This window comes from Centroberyx gerrardi, chromosome 17 (assembly GCF_048128805.1).
Source record: "Centroberyx gerrardi isolate f3 chromosome 17, fCenGer3.hap1.cur.20231027, whole genome shotgun sequence".
NCBI classification, from domain to species: domain Eukaryota; kingdom Metazoa; phylum Chordata; class Actinopteri; order Beryciformes; family Berycidae; genus Centroberyx; species Centroberyx gerrardi.
This window is the reverse complement of record NC_136013.1, coordinates 17,642,392-17,662,964: the sequence shown is the minus strand read 5'-3', so window position 1 is coordinate 17,662,964 and position 20,573 is coordinate 17,642,392. Positions and strand designations below refer to the sequence as shown.

Here is a 20,573-nt window from a genome sequence, read left to right as displayed (position 1 = left end):
GTCCATCATTAATCTGCTACTGCAGCCCACTAATGAACCTGCCTCTACATGAGTGAAGTTCACACTGTAAAGGCGACAAGTCTTTAAATTGTCAGCATCATCTTGTCCCTCCCTCCCCTCTTCTCCTTCCCTTCCTCCCCCATGTTTTTCCTAACCCACACCATCTCCTGCTGATCACAGTCCTAGTCTCTCTCTCTCTCTCTCTCTCTCTCTCTCTCTCTCTCTCTCTCTCTATCTATCTCTCTACCTCTATCTCTCTGTCGCTCTCTCTCTCTCTGTCGCTCTCTCTCTCTCTCTCTCTCTCTCTCTCATTCTCTCTCTCAGTGCAATCAATAGGCACTCCACACTGCTGATGACAGGGGCTTATTAAAGAATGCCCCAGGATTGGGCCTCATTCTCCCAGATGGCCATACCTGGCTGGCTCATAGCAACCTGTGTCCAAGCATGCAAAATGCCCCCAATTTACCCCAGCGCCATGCACCTCCATGGCAACCGCAAAACCAGCAGGCGGACTTTGCTGTCACTCTTTTTTTTTTAAATCATATTAGAGCAGGAGAGGTACAGGAGAAAACTTATTTTTTCATAATCTGTCTCTCCTGATTTCATTCACTGACTCAGATACACCCACGCATTCAGTTTACCTTGCTAATTAAAGTGTAGGGTTTTGAGTCATTGGATTCACATTTCAAAGCATTCTCATGTTAAGGGGCTGGAGTAGTGAGAGGCTGTTCGAGTTGTGTTGTGGCTGTAACATTGGCTCCTGTGTGTTTCGTCCAATAGTCGAGAGACGCACAAGATTGCTGTGTTCTACATCGGAGAAGGCCAAGAGGATAAGTGCTCCATTCTGTCCAACAGTGCAGGCAGCCAGGCCTACGAAGACTTTGTATCTGGGCTGGGATGGGAGGTACTGACAACCACATCAGGAACACACACACACATACACACACCCTACTTAGCACTCCTATGACTCACTCTCCCAACGATAGATAAACACGCTAACTTGTACATGTATCCCACAGGTGGACCTGGCCACACACTGCGGCTTTATGGGCGGTCTCCAGAGGAATGGCAGCACAGGCCTCACAGCTCCCTACTACGCTACCTCCAATGTGGAAGCCATCTTCCACGTCTCCACACGTATGCCGTCCGACTCTGATGACTCCCTCACCAAAAAGGTAAAACATTTTGCTTGGTTATGTTCACCATGTGAGATGATCTGTTAGCGTGTAGATATTGACAATTCATGCCCATCCATCATATTTAGATTATCGTAAAGTATTGAATCTTCATTGCTCAACGCGGTGCAGAGTATGTGGAGTAAATGGAGAAAATGCTGCTTTGCCTAAGTTTGATGCAGTGAAATGGCTACACAGTCCCGCCTGCCCTGAGCAGTGTGTTGTTGCAGCTTCCTGCTCTGTGTTAAGCTGTGATCAGGAGGTGTGACTCCAGAGTGCGGGCATTGATTAGTGACCCTTGCCGGGCAGGCCTGAGGAGTAGAGAGGTAGCAGGCGCGTGAGTGAACAGAGGGCATGTGCCGCTGTGGTAATGACTATGATTCTGCTAGCCCCTGCCCCCCTCCCTGTGTGCTGTGACCAGGGCCTGGATTCAGCCATTAGCTCTCCCTGCCAGGGCAGGCGCCGGCCGGATGCCGGCAGGATCCTTTTATCCAATTCCTGCCGCCGCCACAGGAGCGATCGATTGGGCTCTGCAGTGGGATTCTGAGCTGTAGTGCACCGGCAGCAGTTAGCACGAAGAAATGAGCCGCAAGGCCCCTGCCCGTGCTGCCAATCTTCTCATACGGTACCCTGCCGAGAAAGGAAATTCATCAGGCTCTCCTTATATCCAACCCTCCCAATCCTCCACAGATCCCCTCCTCTCCCCTTCAAAAATAACCCCCTACTCCTTCCGACCCCATACTGAACCTGTGCTCAGTGGCTGCGAAAATTTGTTAGACTGACTGCAGATTTGATTTTGGCCGGCCAGAGTGAGGCGCTGGAGGGGCGGCCAAGGCCTGACTGGAGTGTGCCGCCGGCCCGCTTCCATTCATTTGACCGGGAGCTCCTGTAATTGCTCCTGCTCCCCTCGCACAGATCCCCGCACTAGCCGCAGGCCGCGCAGAAATTGGCAGGCCGGCTGCACGCGTGGAGGCTTTAGAAAAAGATGGGGGGCAGAGGGAAGGAAAAAGGGGGATGAAGAATTGGGATGAGAAACAGGCTTTATCTATGTCCAAGCAGGAAGTTTCCCTGTCAATTTACAAATAAAAGTTTTAGTCCAGCAGCCACCCGCCTGGCTCCCTGTAACCATAGAGGCATACTGTGGGGGAGAGACGGGTGGGGGAGCTTTCACTGGCCAGATTGTCTGTTTGAAGGCGATGGAGAGAAAAAAAAAACTGGTCCCCAGCTAAATCGAAAAGAAAAGAGGAAAAAACATGAATTCCTCAATCCAATTGTGGGCTTTAGGGCAGAGCCGGGCCTAGCAGCAGCAGCTGGCTTCAGTAATGCGGTTATAGGAGCGACCTGCAGGGTTGGGGTCAGGCCATGTAGGCTTGTGTGTGCGTGTGTGTGTGTGAGACAGAGACGGGTGCCTTAGCTATCACACTCACCACCCTCAGGCACCACAGCTTAACTGGCCTGCTGCACTGTGTTTTTATAAGGAGGCACTTGTGTTCTGGGGACCTTTGGTCTGCTGTATCCGTGAGTGTGAAGCCCACTGGCTTGGTGGGAGGTCAAAGAGGGCTAATTGGACAAGAGCCTTTGACTTAGGTCATATTTTATAAAAAAAAAGAAAAAAAAAGGTCTGACACATTTGGACGTTACTATCAAGGGCTTAAATAGATTGATGCAGAAGACGAGTGACTGAAGCATAAGCATCCTCATTAACCTTGTGATTCAGCTCATCCAAATGCAAATATCCTAACCCAAATTAACATCCCCAGGTTGATTGGCTACCGCAAATGCATATTCAACATTTTCTCTGAAATTGTCCCAGTGACTGACCTGCTTGGTACCTGCTGATCCTTGGACAGACAAACTGAACTGGCGAGCGCTGGTGTAATCAGCATGCCGTGGATTTGTTTAACATTACCGTATTACCATAATTAAGGGCTTATAATAGAATGCGCTAATTGCATTTTTGGTGGCGAGGGCATGTTTTCTTAATGGCTCATTAGGCCCACAGTACATTGGCAGATGTTTTCCTCTCCGAGTAGAGGCTCACTCTAAGCTTCCATGATACCACAGGATAGGGAAGGACAGCTAGATTCAACATCACTGGGCTACTAGCTCGTAAGTGATCTACACTTGTCAGAGAATATAATGTAGCTGTGTCCATCTATTTGCTTTGGATGGGGAAGGTGTTTACCCATTTCAAACTAGCATCAGTCAATTTCCTGTCATTTAAGTGTATCTTTTTGTCCTGGCCAGTCTCATTTGTGTTTGTAAATAGAGTGGAAATGGGAAGCAATTTAATGTCTGATGGGGAAAGTTAATTGGATTTGAATTATTTGGTTTTAAAATGCTCAATTTTGTGCATTTTGTGTTTGTAATTTGAATTTGTAATGAAAAAGCTATAAAAGGACCCAAACCCAGAGCCCATAACCCATATTTAGACCATTTTAGAAGTTTGTGATTTAGTTATAAACAGTCAACTTGTACTAGCACCTGCTGTCTTAACCTTTTATCTTTACGATCCGCGAACAGTGATTATAGGGAAGCAGATGGAACAGGTAAGCTGTTACTGCACGTAATGATCAAAGCCCATTACTTTATTTATGGAAGCTCTACTGACCTGTCAGGAGTGAATAATATTTAATTTTTAGTCATTTCCTTATACAACCATCATACCCTCTATACCTTAGTTCATTTCTCAGCCTTCTGGAGGTGTTGTGGGTCTAATTCAATGAAACATCTGCAACAGCAGGTGCTTACTTGATAAATGCAATGACATACCTGCCCTATCCCGCCTAAATGTTATTCAGCGTTCGTTCCCGCCCGTTATCACCATAGGGATGAGCATGATCTGCATTTCCCAGGTACCTGATTGGACTGATTTTGTTTGTGTGGCAGCTGCGTCACCTGGGAAACGACGAAGTGCACATTGTGTGGTCGGAGCACACCAGGGACTACCGACGTGGCATCATCCCCACCGACTTTGGAGACGTGCTGATCATCATCTACCCCATGAAGAACCACATGTATTTCATCCAGATCATGAAGAAACCACAGGTACACCACTGCAGTCAGTGGATTCGGTTACAACTGTTGTTGGCAATATGCATATCAAATAGATGAACTCATGGGAATTGGGAAATTATTTTTACAGCATGTGCTAATTGTATTTCTTTCTCTTTTTGAATTGAGATAACAAATAAAGCGAGTTATTATCTTTGCATACACACTAAACACAAAAACCACACGGGCTATTTTCAGCATTGTTCCAATTTCCAGTCTCCGTTTTGTGGCTTAAAGCAGGCCCTCCTTCCTGCTGCTTGTTCAGACTTTCTTGTTGGTTTTGTAGATTCTTCCTTCTGTCTGTTGCTGTCTGTCTCCCAGATGAAGGCTCTGTTTCCCCCACTCCAGCAGTGCATTATTACCCACACTGTGGGCATGTGCTCTCAGAGCTGGTTACTGTCCCTGCCTCGGCTAGCTTTCATCTTGGCTACTCCATAGCACCGCACTCAGTGTGTGGCCTGCCGGAGGATATTGAAATGTCTTTGTCTGAGAATGGCTGGCTTCAGATGTAGTGTAATACATGTCCCCAGTACTTTCTCCTTGATCATTTTTCAGCTAAACACATCATTATTGTTATTATACATACAGTTATTGTCCTAAATCATTTGATTCCATATATTTAAGTCTGGGAATTAAGTTCTGTTTGGTATCCGTCACTGTTCAGACAATGATTGTCCTTCACTATGTCCTTCAAACATGTCCATTTTCCAAGAGATGACTGACCAGCACGTAATAACATCCAAGAAACAATAGGGACTTGGTCAGTGTGACTTGCCCTCTGGCAGCTTAGCTTTATGGGGACGGTCCAAACAATAGCCACAGCCCCCATCTAAAGCAGAAGAGAGCTTCTCTGGCCAAAGCGGGGCTTTAGCATGGTGGGGCGGAGGACAGAAGACAGCCAGGACACACAGCAGCTTTAGCGGTCCACTAACCTGCCAATTTGCCTCTGCCAGTGTGGTGATAGCAGCCTGTGCCCCCTGTGCCAGGCCAATGCCATCTTTCCAAAACTCCAAAACTTTTTCCATTTAAACTCCTACCATCGCCAAGAACCCGTCAAGCCATCTGGTTTCTCACCTTACTTCACACAATGTCAATGAGTTTTTTAGCATCTGATTAAGTTCATTGATCTTAGCTGTATCTTTTTTGTCTTTATTTATTTTCTTGTATCTTATGAGTAATTATTATACTGGTGACTGGGCAGTCTTTATGAGTTTTGCTGTGTTGAAGACAGCAGGACCTTTTGGAGAGACTTTGACATTCACGTCAACTTCCAGGTCAACGACCATTGAGCTCCAGTGATTAAGGGCCCCTCCGATATGCCCGAACAGACGCGTGTACCCACACACACTCACACACGCTGCCGCTGAAATGCATATTGCCCCTTTGTATTTGCTCGGTAGCTCAATATGAGACCATTGTTTAGTATTGATTGTCATTTTAATTTCATTTACCCAACATTGATTCACATTAGATATGTGTGGTTGTCATGCAAAGTTAGGCAAAATCCAATTTCAACTTGAACCCTGGCCCTAAACAGATGGAGAAACGGTACCTCAAAAGAAGATTTTTAATCAACCCTGTCCAATTTTTGATGCACTTAAGTAATGAGAGTACACTGACCAAATTAAGTTTGGATCAGTGTGTTTTAATTTTGAAATGCCTAACTAATTTTCTTATTCTTTTTTCTTTTTTTTTCTCTCCCTCCCTCAGGTCCCTTTCTTTGGGCCTCTGTTTAACGGCGCCATCATCACTGGTACGCTACTGCCAAGCTTAGTGCGGGCCACCTGTATCAATGCCAGCAGAGCTGTCAAGTCCCGGCTGACTCTCTACCAGAGCTTGTATCCTTTACCCCCGATGCCTTCTGCTCTGTTTACTGTTCGCTGTCCTAGACGGGGACCGGCTCGTGAGAAGAACACAACAATTCCAACCGTTCGTACAGCTGTGACCATTAAAGGTTGTGAGAATACATTCAGCAATGTTTGTCAGATGATTCCTGTAGCCCTATGATTTTGTTAATAGCTTTGGCTCCTCAACATTTTGCTAACAGCAAAGAGCTTAGATGAGCTTAGATTTTCAGCACCACCAGTGGCCCATTTGGGTAAATTCATTCAGACATGTGGTGTGCGTGTCACGTCAGCCAACGTACACGGCTGAGTGCTGACACTGATCTTTATGGGCTGGCTGATTTACATACAGCTATTAGACCAGGGCTGTTTCACAGCCTGGAGCAGCATGTGAGGGTGTGTGGGGCTGTTTTGGGAAGGAGCGCTGATAATGTGTCATCATCTATCACTGATGTTTTATGGAACACAAGGAGAGCCGAAATACAAACGGCGTCAACAAACGCACGCAAGCAGACACTCACACATACACACACACTCATCCCTCCACCCATCCATCCGACAGTGTGCCGTTAAGCGCCTGACTCCAGCTGTAGTTGTCAGTTGGTTTAAAGGGAGTGTAATCACCAATGGAGATGAATTAGCATGTGAATGCCAGCAGCTCTGGGGGGCGGGGGGCGGAGGGGTGGGGGGGTAGAGTGGGGATGGCCCCCGGAGGGAGAAACCTGATCTCCCTTAACGCCCCGCTCCGCCTCGGACAGCATGTACAGCACCGCCTCACCAGAACCACGCTGCCCCTCTGGCGGTTGCTATAGAAACCTCCCCCAAGGAGGTTTAATTTGGGTGGAAGTCTAGTATCTATTGTTTTTAAGACATCGGCATAGTCCAAGTTTAAAAACAGTTGAAAACGGGAAAAAGTTGTTCAAAATAAATATCAGCAAGTCTTTGTATTGTAGTCATTTACAACACAGGTATTCTCTCTTTAATTATCCCACAACAGTGTGTATTGTTTACAGTTGGGTGTGTAAGTATGTGTCTGCCTGCATGTGTTTCACAGTGCATCACACCCCCTGCCACCCCCCCCCCACCCCCCACCCCCACCCTGTATCAGGCCTTGTCTGCGTGTCCCCGGGGGCATCCTGAGTGACAGATGTCTGTTACCCGACGCCAAGTGAATTACCCCAGTGTGACTCGCAGTGCCGGAGGGGGGCCAGCCACAGGCCTGCCTGCCTCTGCGAGCCTCAGGGGTTGGTGGGGGAGGAGGGGGGGGGGGCATTACTGGGCCTGTGCTGGGCCAGAAGAGCCTTACCTGGCATTCCTTAGCAGAGGAGCCGGCAACACAAAGGCATGATCTATGAGAGGAGATAAGCGCTGCCTCTGGAGTTCTGGCACTGATAGGCTGCCAGGCCCCACACACTCCAAGAGTGGAGATGAATGGATGCGCCAAGCTGAGCGCACTGCCAGCGTGGGTGTCTGCATGTCTGTCTGTGTGGGCAGTTTGTCTGCCTGGCTGGAGGAGCTGGCGAGGAGAGAGGCAATGTATAAACGAAGGAATGCACTCAATGTTAAGTTTGGTGTATGTCATATATCTGAGTGAAGCCACTTTGGGAAAGAATTAGAATCGAGGAATGTCTTAGCCGACGCAATTTACAACGTTATTTTTGTGGCAAAGAACTGCAATGGCAAAACAAAATGAATCCACAAAAGTCTGACCCGCGAGTGCAACCGCTCTTTTATTTGCTTTCATCATTGGAGTAGCTATTGTATTGTACCTGGCCTTTTGCACTTTCCTCTTTTCCTTTCCCGTCGTCATTCTCTCGTCTTCTCGGGATATATGGCTCTTTCTTTTTCTTTCACAAGTCGGAACAATGACCCCAGCCTTCTTTTTCTAGAGATGGCTGTTTTTGTGCAAAGATGAAATCCTCATCCTTAGTTTACCCCTTCACAATGCCTCGGCAATCCACAATCTGCTCTCTGCCTGCGAGGCCGCTCTCCAAGGTAATTAGTTGAATATTTCTTCAAAGAGAAGCTATATGACCCCCGTGTGTCCAGATAAAAGGCCAGTATGGCGCTGTGGCCCTCTCTCCCGCTTCGTCACAAGGCTGGAGAGGACTCCAGCAGCCTGCCGCAACGCTCACAGGATCTCTCAGGCTAATAGGATTTGATATTGAAAAATGACCACCAGCCACATTTCCAGAAAATACACAAACACACACACACACACAGATGGGCTACATGAGTGTTTTTCAGATAGACAGGCACTCCCTCTTTTCTACCTCTCTCTTTTTCTCTCTCTCTCGCTCTCCCCCTCCATCTCTTCCTCTATCTCTCCTTCTCTCTCCTTCCCTCCCTTTCTCCGTTTTGTGAGATCACTGCACAGTTCTGTGTTTGTCGCATCTGTTTCCTTGCGCAGTGACCAGCTCTCACTGTTGGTTAGAATTTGTGTCAATTTTGTCTGTCAAGAGACAACCATGGCCTCATAGACATCATATCACAAGCCTCTCACAGACAACTCATAATGTATCATCTATTATTAATACGCCTGATGGAAAAAGCAGCTGGCCTGGCTTGGTGTGTTCTAAGTGTATTGTCTGCGACCAATCCGCCCTTCACAGTTGCATTTTGAATATTGGTGAGCACAAAAAGTACAATATGTAACCACTCTTTTTTTGTTGATTTATAACAGATAGCAACAGCGTAAGCAAATACCATTCATCGGCGCTTCTGTTTGTGGTAGCTGTCATTGCATGCAACTGATGTATGACTGATATATTGACTTGCAAGAGATAGACGGCCCTTTTGTCTCATGCCCAGTTACATGAACCTGGCCTTGCCACTGGATGGCCTTGCTGTCTGCTGCCACGTAGCACGAAGATCCCTCGCACCGACACTGTCACTGCAGAATAATGTCTTTATCCAGCGGCCAGGACTTGTTTCTCTCTTGAACAAGCACTTGGGGTTGATGTGCCATCCGTCACTCTTTGTGAAGTGGGTATTGTTAGGAGCAAAGACGTGTGCGTGCGTCTGTGTGTGTGTGTGTGTGGGGGGGGGGGGGGGGGGGGGTGTAGCAGCTTCTAATAGGTGAGACAGAGCAGGACTGACCTTGATTCAGAGACGTAGCCTCCCTGCCGGACAGAATCAATAGCTTTTGCACGCTGCCCTTACTCCCCATCCTCTGCTCTCTCTCTCTCTCTCTCACACACACACACACACAGATCCATCTCCAGGCAGCGATCAATAACCATAATCTGTTTCTGCCCATCGCCAGTCATGCGAGCCAGGCTTTTAGGTGGCTGTGTGTGTGTGTGTGTGTGTGTGTGTGTGTGTAGTAGCAGAAGGCGGAGAGGGAGGCCTCATCCTTTCAGTGGAACCCAGAAAGCCCACTGAAGTCTGTCATGTTCCCTCATCGCCTCATGCGAGCATATCTACAGTCCCCCAGCAACGCCGCGCGGCCAGAACGCCTGAAAAGGAAATGTAAATAACAATTTCAATGGATCTATACTGAAAACATAATGGATATGATATCCCGTATGCACTCCTTTGTGTGCTGTTGCCGCACTCCCCGGACGCCATCATAATCATTACAGTCATTGCATCGACAATGACATATTCTCACACCCCTTCTGAGCAAGTCATTGTCCCGCTCTCTCATTGCCTCTTTGTCCGACAACAGCGCGTTCTTTTGTATACTGTAAGATTCCTCACCTAGCAGAGATGAAAGCGCGCCTGTACGCACGATAGGGTGTCATGAATAGGATCTGCCATGTTAGTGTTGTCTCACATGCATTATTTAGCATCGCTGATAGGTCTAATTTGCCAGCTGTTGTGCCATAACTGTCGGCAGTCTCATGGATAATACTCAGCAGTCCATATCGCTGTGGAACACGGTGCTTGGCTGGGCACAGTGAGGAGCTAAGCACGCCGGATTCATATAATGGGCTGAGCTGAGCTGAGTGTAACTAGCCAACTTCCTCTTTATGGAAAGCAGGGCTGCGGGGCATTGACCAACTAAAAGCTCTGGTAAATAAAATCCCAAACAATTGGAGTTCTCAAAGTCTTGCAGGGAGGTGTTTCAGAGGCTTAAGGCTTGTAGCGCCATGGATGCCATTGACCATCCAATAGGATATCAGTATTTCTGGATGCAAGCCTTTTGGTTGGAAGATGCATGGAGGCTGTTGGCTGTTGTTGGGTGGGGAGGATGGTGGGGGGGCATTAGGGGCCATTTTTGAGTTGAACTGTGCCTGCTTGGAGTTGGCCAAGGCGGATTGGGCGGAGGCTGGCAGTGGCTTTGATAGAAGGAGCGGTTGAGAGTTTACGCAGTATTTGGGGGGCTACAAAGGGAGGAGGGGGGTCTCGAGTTCCCCCACTGAATGTTTTAACCTAATCCCATTATCAGTGTAGCGCACTGCCTCCCCCCCCCCCCCCCCCCCCAACCCCTACCCCCTCCCAACCCCTACCCCCTCCCACTCCTCTCTCCAGCTGACCAGCTGTTCCTGCCGGGACTCGCGACAATGTCCGATGTGTTCAGATCACTGAGTGCCCCCCCTACACACACACACACGCACACACACACAGCACAGTCCGCGCACAACCAGAGCAATAGACAGGGGCCTAGGAGGGCCTAGAGGGAGGTGGGGGGTTAGTTAGGGGAGAGGGGGTGGGTTTGGGGGTGCGGAGGGGGCAAGCACAGGCCTGTCAAACCCCGAGCCCTGACTCAGGAGGCAGCCCGGCTCGGATGGCATATGGCGTCTAGCTTCATACAACATGCAAAAGTATTCTCTCCCTTTGCCCCCTCTCATCCACTCCCTCCCTCCCTATCTCCCTTCCCTGCTGCTAATGCAGAATGACTCATAGCATTACTCATTTTTTTTTTCTCCCCTCCCTCCCTCCTCCCCCCCACCTCAGTTCCTCCTCCCCCCCACCTCAGGTCCTCCTCCTCTCGCCACCCAGCCTGTAACAAAAGGCGTCCGCTGCACGGCACCCACACACTCAAAGCCCTGGGGGCCCGGCCCTGCCCAGCCCAGCCTGCGCTCTGGGCTTCATGGGGGCCGGCCCTCTTAAACACAGGTAGAGCAGGCGTGGAACCAGACGGCCAACAGCAGGGACCCAGAGCCCCGCCTGGGACACCGTGCACACACTGCTGGTGTCAAACTGTTGTGTGTGTTTGTGTCCCTGTTTCTATGTGTATGGAAATTGCCTTTATTTTGTAACGCCTCTGGCAGAAAACCAGTGTGTTTGTGTGTGCGCGTGTGTTTTGTGCGTGTTTGTGTGTGTGTATGTGTTTGTGTGTGTGTATGTGTTTGTGTGCACATGCATACTGTATGTGTCTCACTGCATTTGTAGAATATTGCAGAGTAAATTGGGTAGCCTTTGTGCTTTCGTCCATTGAAAGGATGTGCTTCCCTCATTGTGCACAAGTGTAATGTGAGAGCAGCTAGATAATGGCAGAATTTGCCGCATTCGAAAATTGTGATGCATTTAATAATTATTATTTACAATGGCTAAATTATTATTTTGAATGTCAAGAAGCTGTCATATCCGAAACAACACAGTTTTGTTCCAGTATATGAAATGGTGAGAAACCTTGGAGTTTCAGCTAGCATCAGTAAAAATTGCATAGCATAGTGTAACCCAAAGAATGTCATGCTCTGTGTATTCTTAAACTTGAACCCCCGCCCTCCTGCCCCTCCCCTTCTCTCTCCGTCTGTTACGCATTCATGCCTGACATCTGTCTGTTTGTGAGCGGCAAAGTGAAAGCCAGGGAGATTGCCAGTTTTGTGTGGGATCGCCCTTTCTCTCCCATCCCCAGCAGAGAGGCAGAAGGTGTCAGGTAGCATTATATAAACCAGACCATACCATTACAGTCTTGTAATGATTTTGTGTATTGTGTATGGTTTTATGTATTTTTATATGAAACACTTTCCGGGCTTCTATCTATATAAGTTCATGTTATTGCTAGTTTAATGTTGTTACTACAATGTTAAAGCCCTAAGAATTTAATTTGCCGTAAAATTTATATTCACGTAGATTCTTGAAAAATTATGAGTGGTAAAAAAATATCTTCAGTGTTAAGAATGAAAAAGAAATCAAGACATAATCATTCATAATCATCAGTCACATCAAGAAGTGGGGCAATAGTGTTTCCACAGAGGTGGGTGCTATGTTATTTTGCCTTTATCCTATTTCAGCTACATTTTGGGTATTTATTTCTATTTTGAGATATTTGATAACCATTTTGTGGTGAGTGATTGCTGTCGTAGGTCTCTAGTGTCAATAACCACATTAGAGGAAAATTCCACAGTAACCTCTGAGGTATCATTATTTTCTCAGAGAAGTTGTTTACTGCCTCTGAAGAGGAGTCTGCTACTTCTCCCATTTAGATATTATTTTAAGGAACTACAGATTTTCTGAAGTTTTTTACAGAAAAAGAGGCGATGGTGTTTTCGTCACATTTCACATACACTGGAAGCTTATTGCAGTGATGAATCAGCCCAATATGGCTACCTAATACATAATGGAAAAGCTGGGTGGGTCTGGGTATTAACTCTCATCAAGGCAAGAATAACATCGGACGAATAGAAATGTCCATGCTAAAAAAAAAAAAAGAAATGTGTATAATAACTATCTTTGCTAATAGAAGGTCATTGTGTCTGTCCATCAGCCAAACTCCCTGACCCCAGTGTCACCACAGGACTAGTAGTGAGTGCATCGCCGTTGAGAAGACATGTTCATTGTGATTGATGTGCGGTGGTGGTGCTTCTAGCACGGGTGTAAAAACCTGTCTGTCTGCTTTAAGTGATTAGCATCCAGCTAGCCATTCCATCTGTTCCCCCTAGCCCTGTTTAATTAATGAACTTTCTTTCTCCGCCCTGTAGCCAGCCAGCGCAACACTAAAGCAAAAGCTGTTAGCCCTCTCAGGTTATCCAAATTGATGTGTGTTCTTGTTTTCCCCCCACAATGGGTGCGTTCTCATTGATTAGTTATGTTTTGTTTCCCCCTCTTTTGTCTCAGGGTTCTTGAAGGGAGGGTTAATGAGCTTTCCTGGCAAGCTGTAGCACTTGGAATCCGAGGATAAATGGGAATAATTTTGTTTTGTTTTGTGATGGGCTTGGCAGAGATGTGAAGCCTCATGCCACCGTGTGTATGTGTGTGTGTGTGTGTGTGTGTGTGTGTATTTGTTTGGATGTGTATGAATGGGGTAGGGGAGGGGTACATAGCATTTCATCCCTGCTGGTCCATTATTCCTCTTCAGAAGCAGAGAATCTGGAACACTCTAACAGTTGGCTCTGTCACTATTCAGCTTCCAGCCATCTCAGCAAAACTCTTGTCTTGTCCTCCTTTTACTACCAAGTCCTCTCTCCCTTCCTCTCTGTCCCTTCTTCCTTCCATGTCTCTTGTTACAAGGCAGCGGACAGCCCTTTGTCCGGCTAAATCTGCCCTCCTTTGTTTGCGCGGCCTTTTTTATCCTTGTGCTAATCGCCATGGTCGTGTGCCTGAGTTGGAGCCCATATTTCACGCTCGGCTCTCCTTTGTTTGACACACCGCCCCTGATAAGAATCCCAATTCTAGGGCCTCTCTGATATTGAAATCCGACAGCGGCGTGGAAAGAGCCTTCAATCATCCATTATCTGTGCTCCAGTGATTACCATTCAATCTCCCAGGGTCCAGGCTCCTCATCACCGGCCCCAGAGCTGAGGCCGTCCCCTGAAAGAACCCGCATCCCCTAACGCCTGTGTCACATTCAGCCATATCCATAGATATTTCTGACGCCGACTTGAGACGGCCCTGCGTTGAATGCTGCTGGGAAATGTCAGCGAAATGTCACTCATCGTTCTCCCCTGGAATCTCTCGGTCTCTGATGTGGCCCTGGGTTTTTGGGGACTCTTTTGTGAGGACACCTTATGACATTATTGGGCTCCTTTGTCCATAAATGGCCATTAGTTTTTCAATTCTCTTTTATTATAATGAGACTGGGATTGTGCTTTTTTAAACACAAGGCCACATTGCGTTTAATGTCACAGACTTAATTGGCTGTTTTAAGAAGGAATTAGTTGATTATTTATAAGTTGCACATTAATGCCTCTTTAAATGGTTCAAAGGCAGTGTCTGCTCCTTCACTGGCCTGTGGCCATTGTTCTCTTTTAGAGGATGTCCTTGTACCTCGCAGCATTTGCATTTTTGCACTAAATGGAATTTTCTGCATTGAGAGACAAGGCAAAGCAAACAAAGCAATAACAAAAACAAAACATTTAAGTGTGCATCGCTGTGCATTGTCTGCCTCTTCTTACAGGAAGCACCCTTTGATGTGTTAATACTGATAGTCTGTGTTTCATTGTCAAGTGGTGGTTGTGGCTGAAAGAGAACCACTGAGAAATATTGGCCAGGTCTTTCTGTATCTGTCCAGTGCAAATGGCTGCAATAATATTGTGTTTGATGTCAGACAAAGAGAAAGTATTGTTGGTTGTAGAAGCCGGCAAGTATTTCAACAGATCCTGCTAATCGGCTCAAGACGCGTAACTCTTAGTAGTGCAGCTTTGTCCTACAATATCATAACATTAGAGTTAGGATTCATACAACACATGATTAGCAAATCAACATTTTGGTCATTTAGCCTGCTTGTTCTTCTTGGTGTTTCCTACATTTGCTAATCAAACTGAACTTGAGCGAGTGTTATGTAGGAAAAGCTTTGTGCCGCAGACATCCACTTATCCAGCAACCTCTGTTTAGATAAACAACAGCTCTCAGCGCCTTTGTTTTATGTAGTGTGCACATCTTCATTAGTTATGTATAGCCTCTAATTACTATTGATGAGACTCTAGCAGATTTGGGTACAAATCTATAGCTTTTGTTATTCTAATGAGTGTTATTTACCCTCAGATCTCCAAGCCAGGGGGCTTTGGAATGGAGGCTTTGTGCAGGCAGATATAGTCAGGGCCGCTCTAGCTACACCCACTTGTTTTTGTATCTGCCGACTTTGACAAAATCCAGTTTCCCTCCCCCCACATCGTCACCCGTCTGTGTGGATGTATAGCACTTCCCGCTCCTCCATCTGTTTTTGTCCACCCATGAAAAGGTCCATTATAATCTGCAGGATGCACAGTGGACGCGCCGCGAGCTCCGCTCGAGCCAATCAGGACGGAGAACAGAACTTAGGCCGCGAATCCAAGAGGCCCTCAGCCCCTCGCTCAAGTTCAGTTTGATTATCTGGGCTCCCTCTGCGAGATCTTCAGTTGAACAAGTTTTTATAACAACATTGTCTCCATCATCCCTATTCCCTATAAAAGCCCCCCGGTCTGAATGGGCTCCATACATGCCCACTGGGTGACGGCAGGCTCCTGATTAACCCTGGAGTGACTAGCTAATGTCATTGAAGGAGGGCCACCTGGCCATGAGACTGTACAGTCAGCTGCCACTGAAGGGCCAGAATTGGAGAAGACCAGGTGTTGGGCTCCAGTCCCCCTAATTGTTGCCATGTAATAGCCTGCTTGACTGCACAATATAGCCCAGGGGCGAGGATTAGGAAAAGCTGTTGCCAACACAGAAGTCCATTTTCTTTCTTGCCCAAGGTTTTGTGTGTGAGTGTCTATCTGTGTGCATGCGTGTGTGTGTGTGTGTGTGTGTGTGTGTGTGTGTGTGTGTGTGTGTGTGTATACATATATACGTCCCCCTTTGCCATCCTCATCCCTCAAGATTATTCCAGGTAGATGGCTGGGCCTCCATCACTGGCTGTCTCCCCGTACCCACCCACCTCATTCACTCCAGGCGAACCCCACCATAAGCTTGCTTTCACACTGGGAAGGGGGAGGAGGACTGAGTTTTCTACAATCTGGAAAGGAAGAGGGGAAGAATGGATAGATAGAAATAAATGAAAGGAAGAGAACAGTGTTAGACCGGTGTATGTAGTCCTGTTTGCCTGAAAGTACGTATCCCAGGCTTATGTCAGGGGTTCGGGGCGTCCCTCTCCTTACACTACAGAAGAAACAAACTCAACAAAATCGCCTTTACATCTTGCAATCATCTTTGCATCTTTTGGGTGACAGTCATTTATTCCTTGGCTCTTCAACAGCATACAGCTATTCAGTGAGCATTGTCATTTCCAACATATTGACAAAATCATCCAAAGAACAAATTGGCCCAACAGTGCTGTCTCTGCATATGTAATTTTTAGATAAGAGCTCAAACCTCATTATAATCACAATGGCATTGATTGAAATATGTCCAAAATGCAAATATGAGGGCAAATGAAGTCACCCTCGTCCCTAAGTAACTATTCCTCCCTTCTCCATGCCTTCATGACAACTGTGATCATATGTAACCTGGCGCTAATCATTATCATTCCCGCTAAATGCCTGGCATTTTGCATATGGCCAGACAGCTTAATTGGCCCGATGAACCTTTCATAGAGGGGGCAAGGGAGGAACAAGAGACTGCGCCGGCAGCGTGTCTTGGCGGGGAAGCAGACAGAGATTCCTGCCGTTAACGCATCACAGTCATTCCCCTGCACATGCCACAAACGTCATTAAAATTGCAGAGGCCACCGTTCCTTTTGTTTTAATATTTCATCAATGCTTGTCTGAACAGGGTTATCATAGGGTTAAAATCAGAACCATTTGGCACGACCCAGAGTTAGCACGCTCCTCTTGCAATTGTGGTGTCAGACTCGTTTCTTAGACGTGTCAAACAGGTTAAGGGGCATCAAGGTGCTGACTGCGATTGCTGCTGTGCTTTGAGATGGGTACAGGTGGACCGACCGTGGGTGCACCTTATCTGTAACTGTAATTATCAGGCTGTAGATTACCTCATGAAAGAAAGATGGAAGGGAGAAAGAAGACGTGACATGCCTCATAGGTCATCAGCTGGATTTAAACCCAAGACTAGGGTCCAGGATGTCCTTCCCTGTTTCATCCTTGACTTTCATTAATAAGCTCAAATTGAGAACAGATAGATGCTTCAGTTCCATGTCCCGATTCTGATCATTTCAAATAGGAGGAACTGAGGGAAAAATATACCTGTATTTATTACAGATGATACATATTTACCTCAGATAGCTCTTATGATACCCACCTTTGTCCTGACCTAATAATGTATCCAGAAGGCTGAGGCATTCATCTCACTCTGGCCATCATAGCCCACAAAGGAGATCTTCAAAGAAAACTATCGCCCAGCCAGTCACAGCACTGTATCTGTTAATCTTCAGCCCTATCAGCCTTTTGTAGCTCATCTTATTATGACTTTCTGTTAATGCACGGTGGAGGCCTGTGTGACTGTCTGGCTATAATGGGCCTGTGTTTGATTAATCATGTCTATCCATTGTGTTTCACATCTAAGGCTGCTCCGTTAGTGCTCATCAATGGAGACCAGAGCCCTTTGAAAAGGAGATTGGTTACAGACACAGCTCATCTGAATACACAAGCCCAGTGGCCTTTGATGGCAGTCATGTTGTGTTGAACAAATCATCTCACAACAAATGGTTATGATGTCACTAGGGATGAACTTTTGTGGTTATGTTGTCATGTTTCTCTGGGGTGTGAGGATGACTTGTTGCTTTATCATTTATAACCGAGTCTGTGAACCCACAACAATCGACATCATCAGTCTTCTCCAGCATAGTTTAGGAGGTCAACATTGACTTTGGTATAGGTGCTGATCTTATGATTTGCTGTGTAGCGCTAATCGATTTTTAGTGCCCCCTGGGGGAACGGTGGGCTGCCAGAGACTTGGCATGCTTGAGAAAATGGGCGACTACTTCCTCCAGTCAGCTCGTAAATAACCTGGTCATGCCAGCTAGCAGACATCAGAGTTTGTCTGCAACTGTGGCAAACCTGTGTGAAATCACTGACGGGCAGTGATGATGTCACAGGTTAGGAGTGATGTCACGGCCATAACTCCCCATCCCCCTGTCTGAATCCCAGATGGACGGTGGTGAGGTGTGGAGGTTGGAGCTTAGAAGCTGTCGCTGTGGGAAACTCACCCCTCAGGAGGTGTCATTAACCTGGGCTTACAGTTTGACCCTACTCCTTTGGGGCTCTAGAGCTCCAGTTTCCTGGAACTGCTCCTAATTAGGCTACTTGTTAAAACTCACTGAAACCAGCTATTCCTCTAGAGCATCTGATGTTGTGTATGCCCATGCACACACAGAAGACACACACACTCAGAATAGACATGCAAACACCTCCACTCATAGTAATGCATCTTTGACACGCTCAGACGTTTCCTGTCCTGATGCTGTGTCTGCAGCAAAAAGCTGTTTAATGAGACACCAGGGTTTGAGTGGCTGCCATATAGAATGGAAGTGTGACACACACACACACACACACACACACAATGCAATCACACTACTGTGTTTCTGTCATGCACACTTTCACTTCATCCACCTTAGTCTGTTGTTCCTTTCCACTCATTCCATTATTCCTGAAGCCAGATTTATTGCCACATTCATGCTCCCTGTCCCTCTCCTTCTTTCTCTCTGTCTAAATGTCTCTCTCTCTCTCCCCGTTTCCCATAATCACCTCACACCTCTGAGGCCCTCTGCTGAGACGAGCTTCGCACCTCGGTCCTCGCTGTGACAACAGGTACCGCTGGCACTCACCGCCCGGCCTCTCTCCAATCAACACCTGCTCTGCTCTATCCCCCCTTCTCTTTTTTACCCCCTCTCCATCTTACTCCCCCCTACCCAATCTCCACTTCCTTTCTCAATAGTTCCGTCCCACGTTTTTGTGTCTCCACTCCTCCTCTTCCTCCACTCTGTACATTTTCCTGCCTCTCTCCCATTTCTCTGCCTCTTGTCGCCTTTTCCATATTGAGTGACAGCTCATCCATATGCCATCTAATCCATTCCTCCATACCAATAACTCCTGGAGATGGCATTCTGATGCTCTGCTGATTTAAACATCTTCACGTTACACGAAGCTGCTTCCATTGCCACCTGGCCTCCGGTGTCCAATATAGTGATTGGGAATGGCAATAACAGGCTGTGTGCAATGACTCATTTCATAGTATGTGTCTTGTGACCTGCCTATGTCACCGATCACTTCATCCCAATTCAGGCACTTTCTTTTCTTTTAGCAACTTGTTCATTGCCTGAAAATGAGCCTTAACCCTTGAATGCATCTATAGGGATGGACAGTATTTGTGTATGTGTGGAATTCAGTAATACTGGTATGAGGTGGGGTACCATGCCTTTCAACAAAAAATAATGACCACACGCTGTAGCCTGCCTCTGCTTTCTTTTTACTCTGCTTGCATCGGCACCCCTAAGCACCCCCCATCCCTTCCCTCTTAACAGGCCAATTATGTGACTGCTGGGAGTCAATGGCGCTGTGAGCTACTCCTGGGCTCCTCTCCTCACCAAGGTCAAGCTGATTGGCCCAGGTTAATGGGCAGATGTGGGGCTGAGAGAGGAGGGGGTCAAGCACCTAGAGGCACCCTCCACCTCATCTCTAAACTGTCCCTCTTCACCACGAGAGGCCCTTTTAGCACCAGCGCTTCTACAAACAGGATTAACCTTGGCTGCTGCCTTGGAGGCCTGAGGACCGCAAGAGTGGCACTCTCCCCACACATAGCGGAGATGTTTTTCTTTCTTTCTTTTTTTTAGGTGTTGATTTTTTTGAGTGTTCTTCATCTAGAAAACCCTGAATTTTGAGCTGGGATGGTGTTTCTTTTGTGAGGATTATAATCATCCATGTAGAAGTATATCATGAATGGGACTAGGTTTAGTTTTCAAGTTTTGTCTTTAGCTGAATGTAGAGCCCCATCAGTCTGTAGAGGGCATTCCTCCACTGACATTGGCCTATTTCTCCTTAAGAGCCTAAGGCATACTGACCCTGGTGCAACACTGGAGACCTTAAGAGCTAACTGACTTCTGTGTTTTATAAATGGACTCTAAATAGTGAAATCTCAGAATGGGACATTAAAGACCCCTTCTTTGCTCGAATCCCTAATCTGGCTCTGTGGAGACCCCCCCTACTGTGTTTCCTATCTACAGATTAAGTGTGTGCGTGTGTGTGTGTGTGTGTATGTGTGTGAATGTTTGTATACATTGTGTCTGAACATGTCCGTTTGTGCTGTCTATAAAAAAAAAAAAAGAGTTTAGATTGTTAGCAAAAAATTGCCTCCTATTCCCAAACTTTATTTGTTTTTTGTGTAAATAAATCACTTGCACCATGGGTAAATCCTAATGGCACATATATGCATAAACATCCCTGCTGGCTTAGTGTGTGTGTGTGTGTGTGTGTGTGTGTGTGTGTGTGTTTGAATGATGTTGAGTGTAGGTCAGGGGCCAGTGGCGGCGTGAGGCCTGCTGTCGGCAGGGGGGCTGAGGGACACAAAGGCAGAGGCTGGACGGTCAGGATGCTGCTCTCCAGAGAGACACCAGTTCAGAGGTCAACATAGGCTCTTTTGGAGAACAGAGTGTATGTGGGTGGGTGTTTGTGTGTGTGTGCCTGCGTGCCTGCGTGCCTACTTATGCAAACGCCTGTGTGAGAGCATGTGTGTGTGTGTCTGC

At 47.0% G+C, this 20,573-nt stretch overlaps 1 protein-coding gene across 3 annotated transcripts in view; it reads left to right on the top strand.

Moving 5' to 3' along the window:
- ralgapa2 (Ral GTPase activating protein catalytic subunit alpha 2) overlaps nt 1–20,573 on the top strand; it is a 100,577-nt gene that overhangs the window by 67,526 nt on the left and 12,478 nt on the right. For all 3 annotated transcript variants that reach the window (XM_078289367.1, XM_078289365.1, XM_078289366.1), the window contains exons 35-38: nt 781–904; nt 1,020–1,175; nt 4,065–4,223; nt 5,940–6,067. In XM_078289367.1, coding sequence (XP_078145493.1) covers nt 781–904; nt 1,020–1,175; nt 4,065–4,223; nt 5,940–6,067 — 567 coding nt within the window. The remainder of the gene's footprint in view (nt 1–780; nt 905–1,019; nt 1,176–4,064; nt 4,224–5,939; nt 6,068–20,573) is intronic.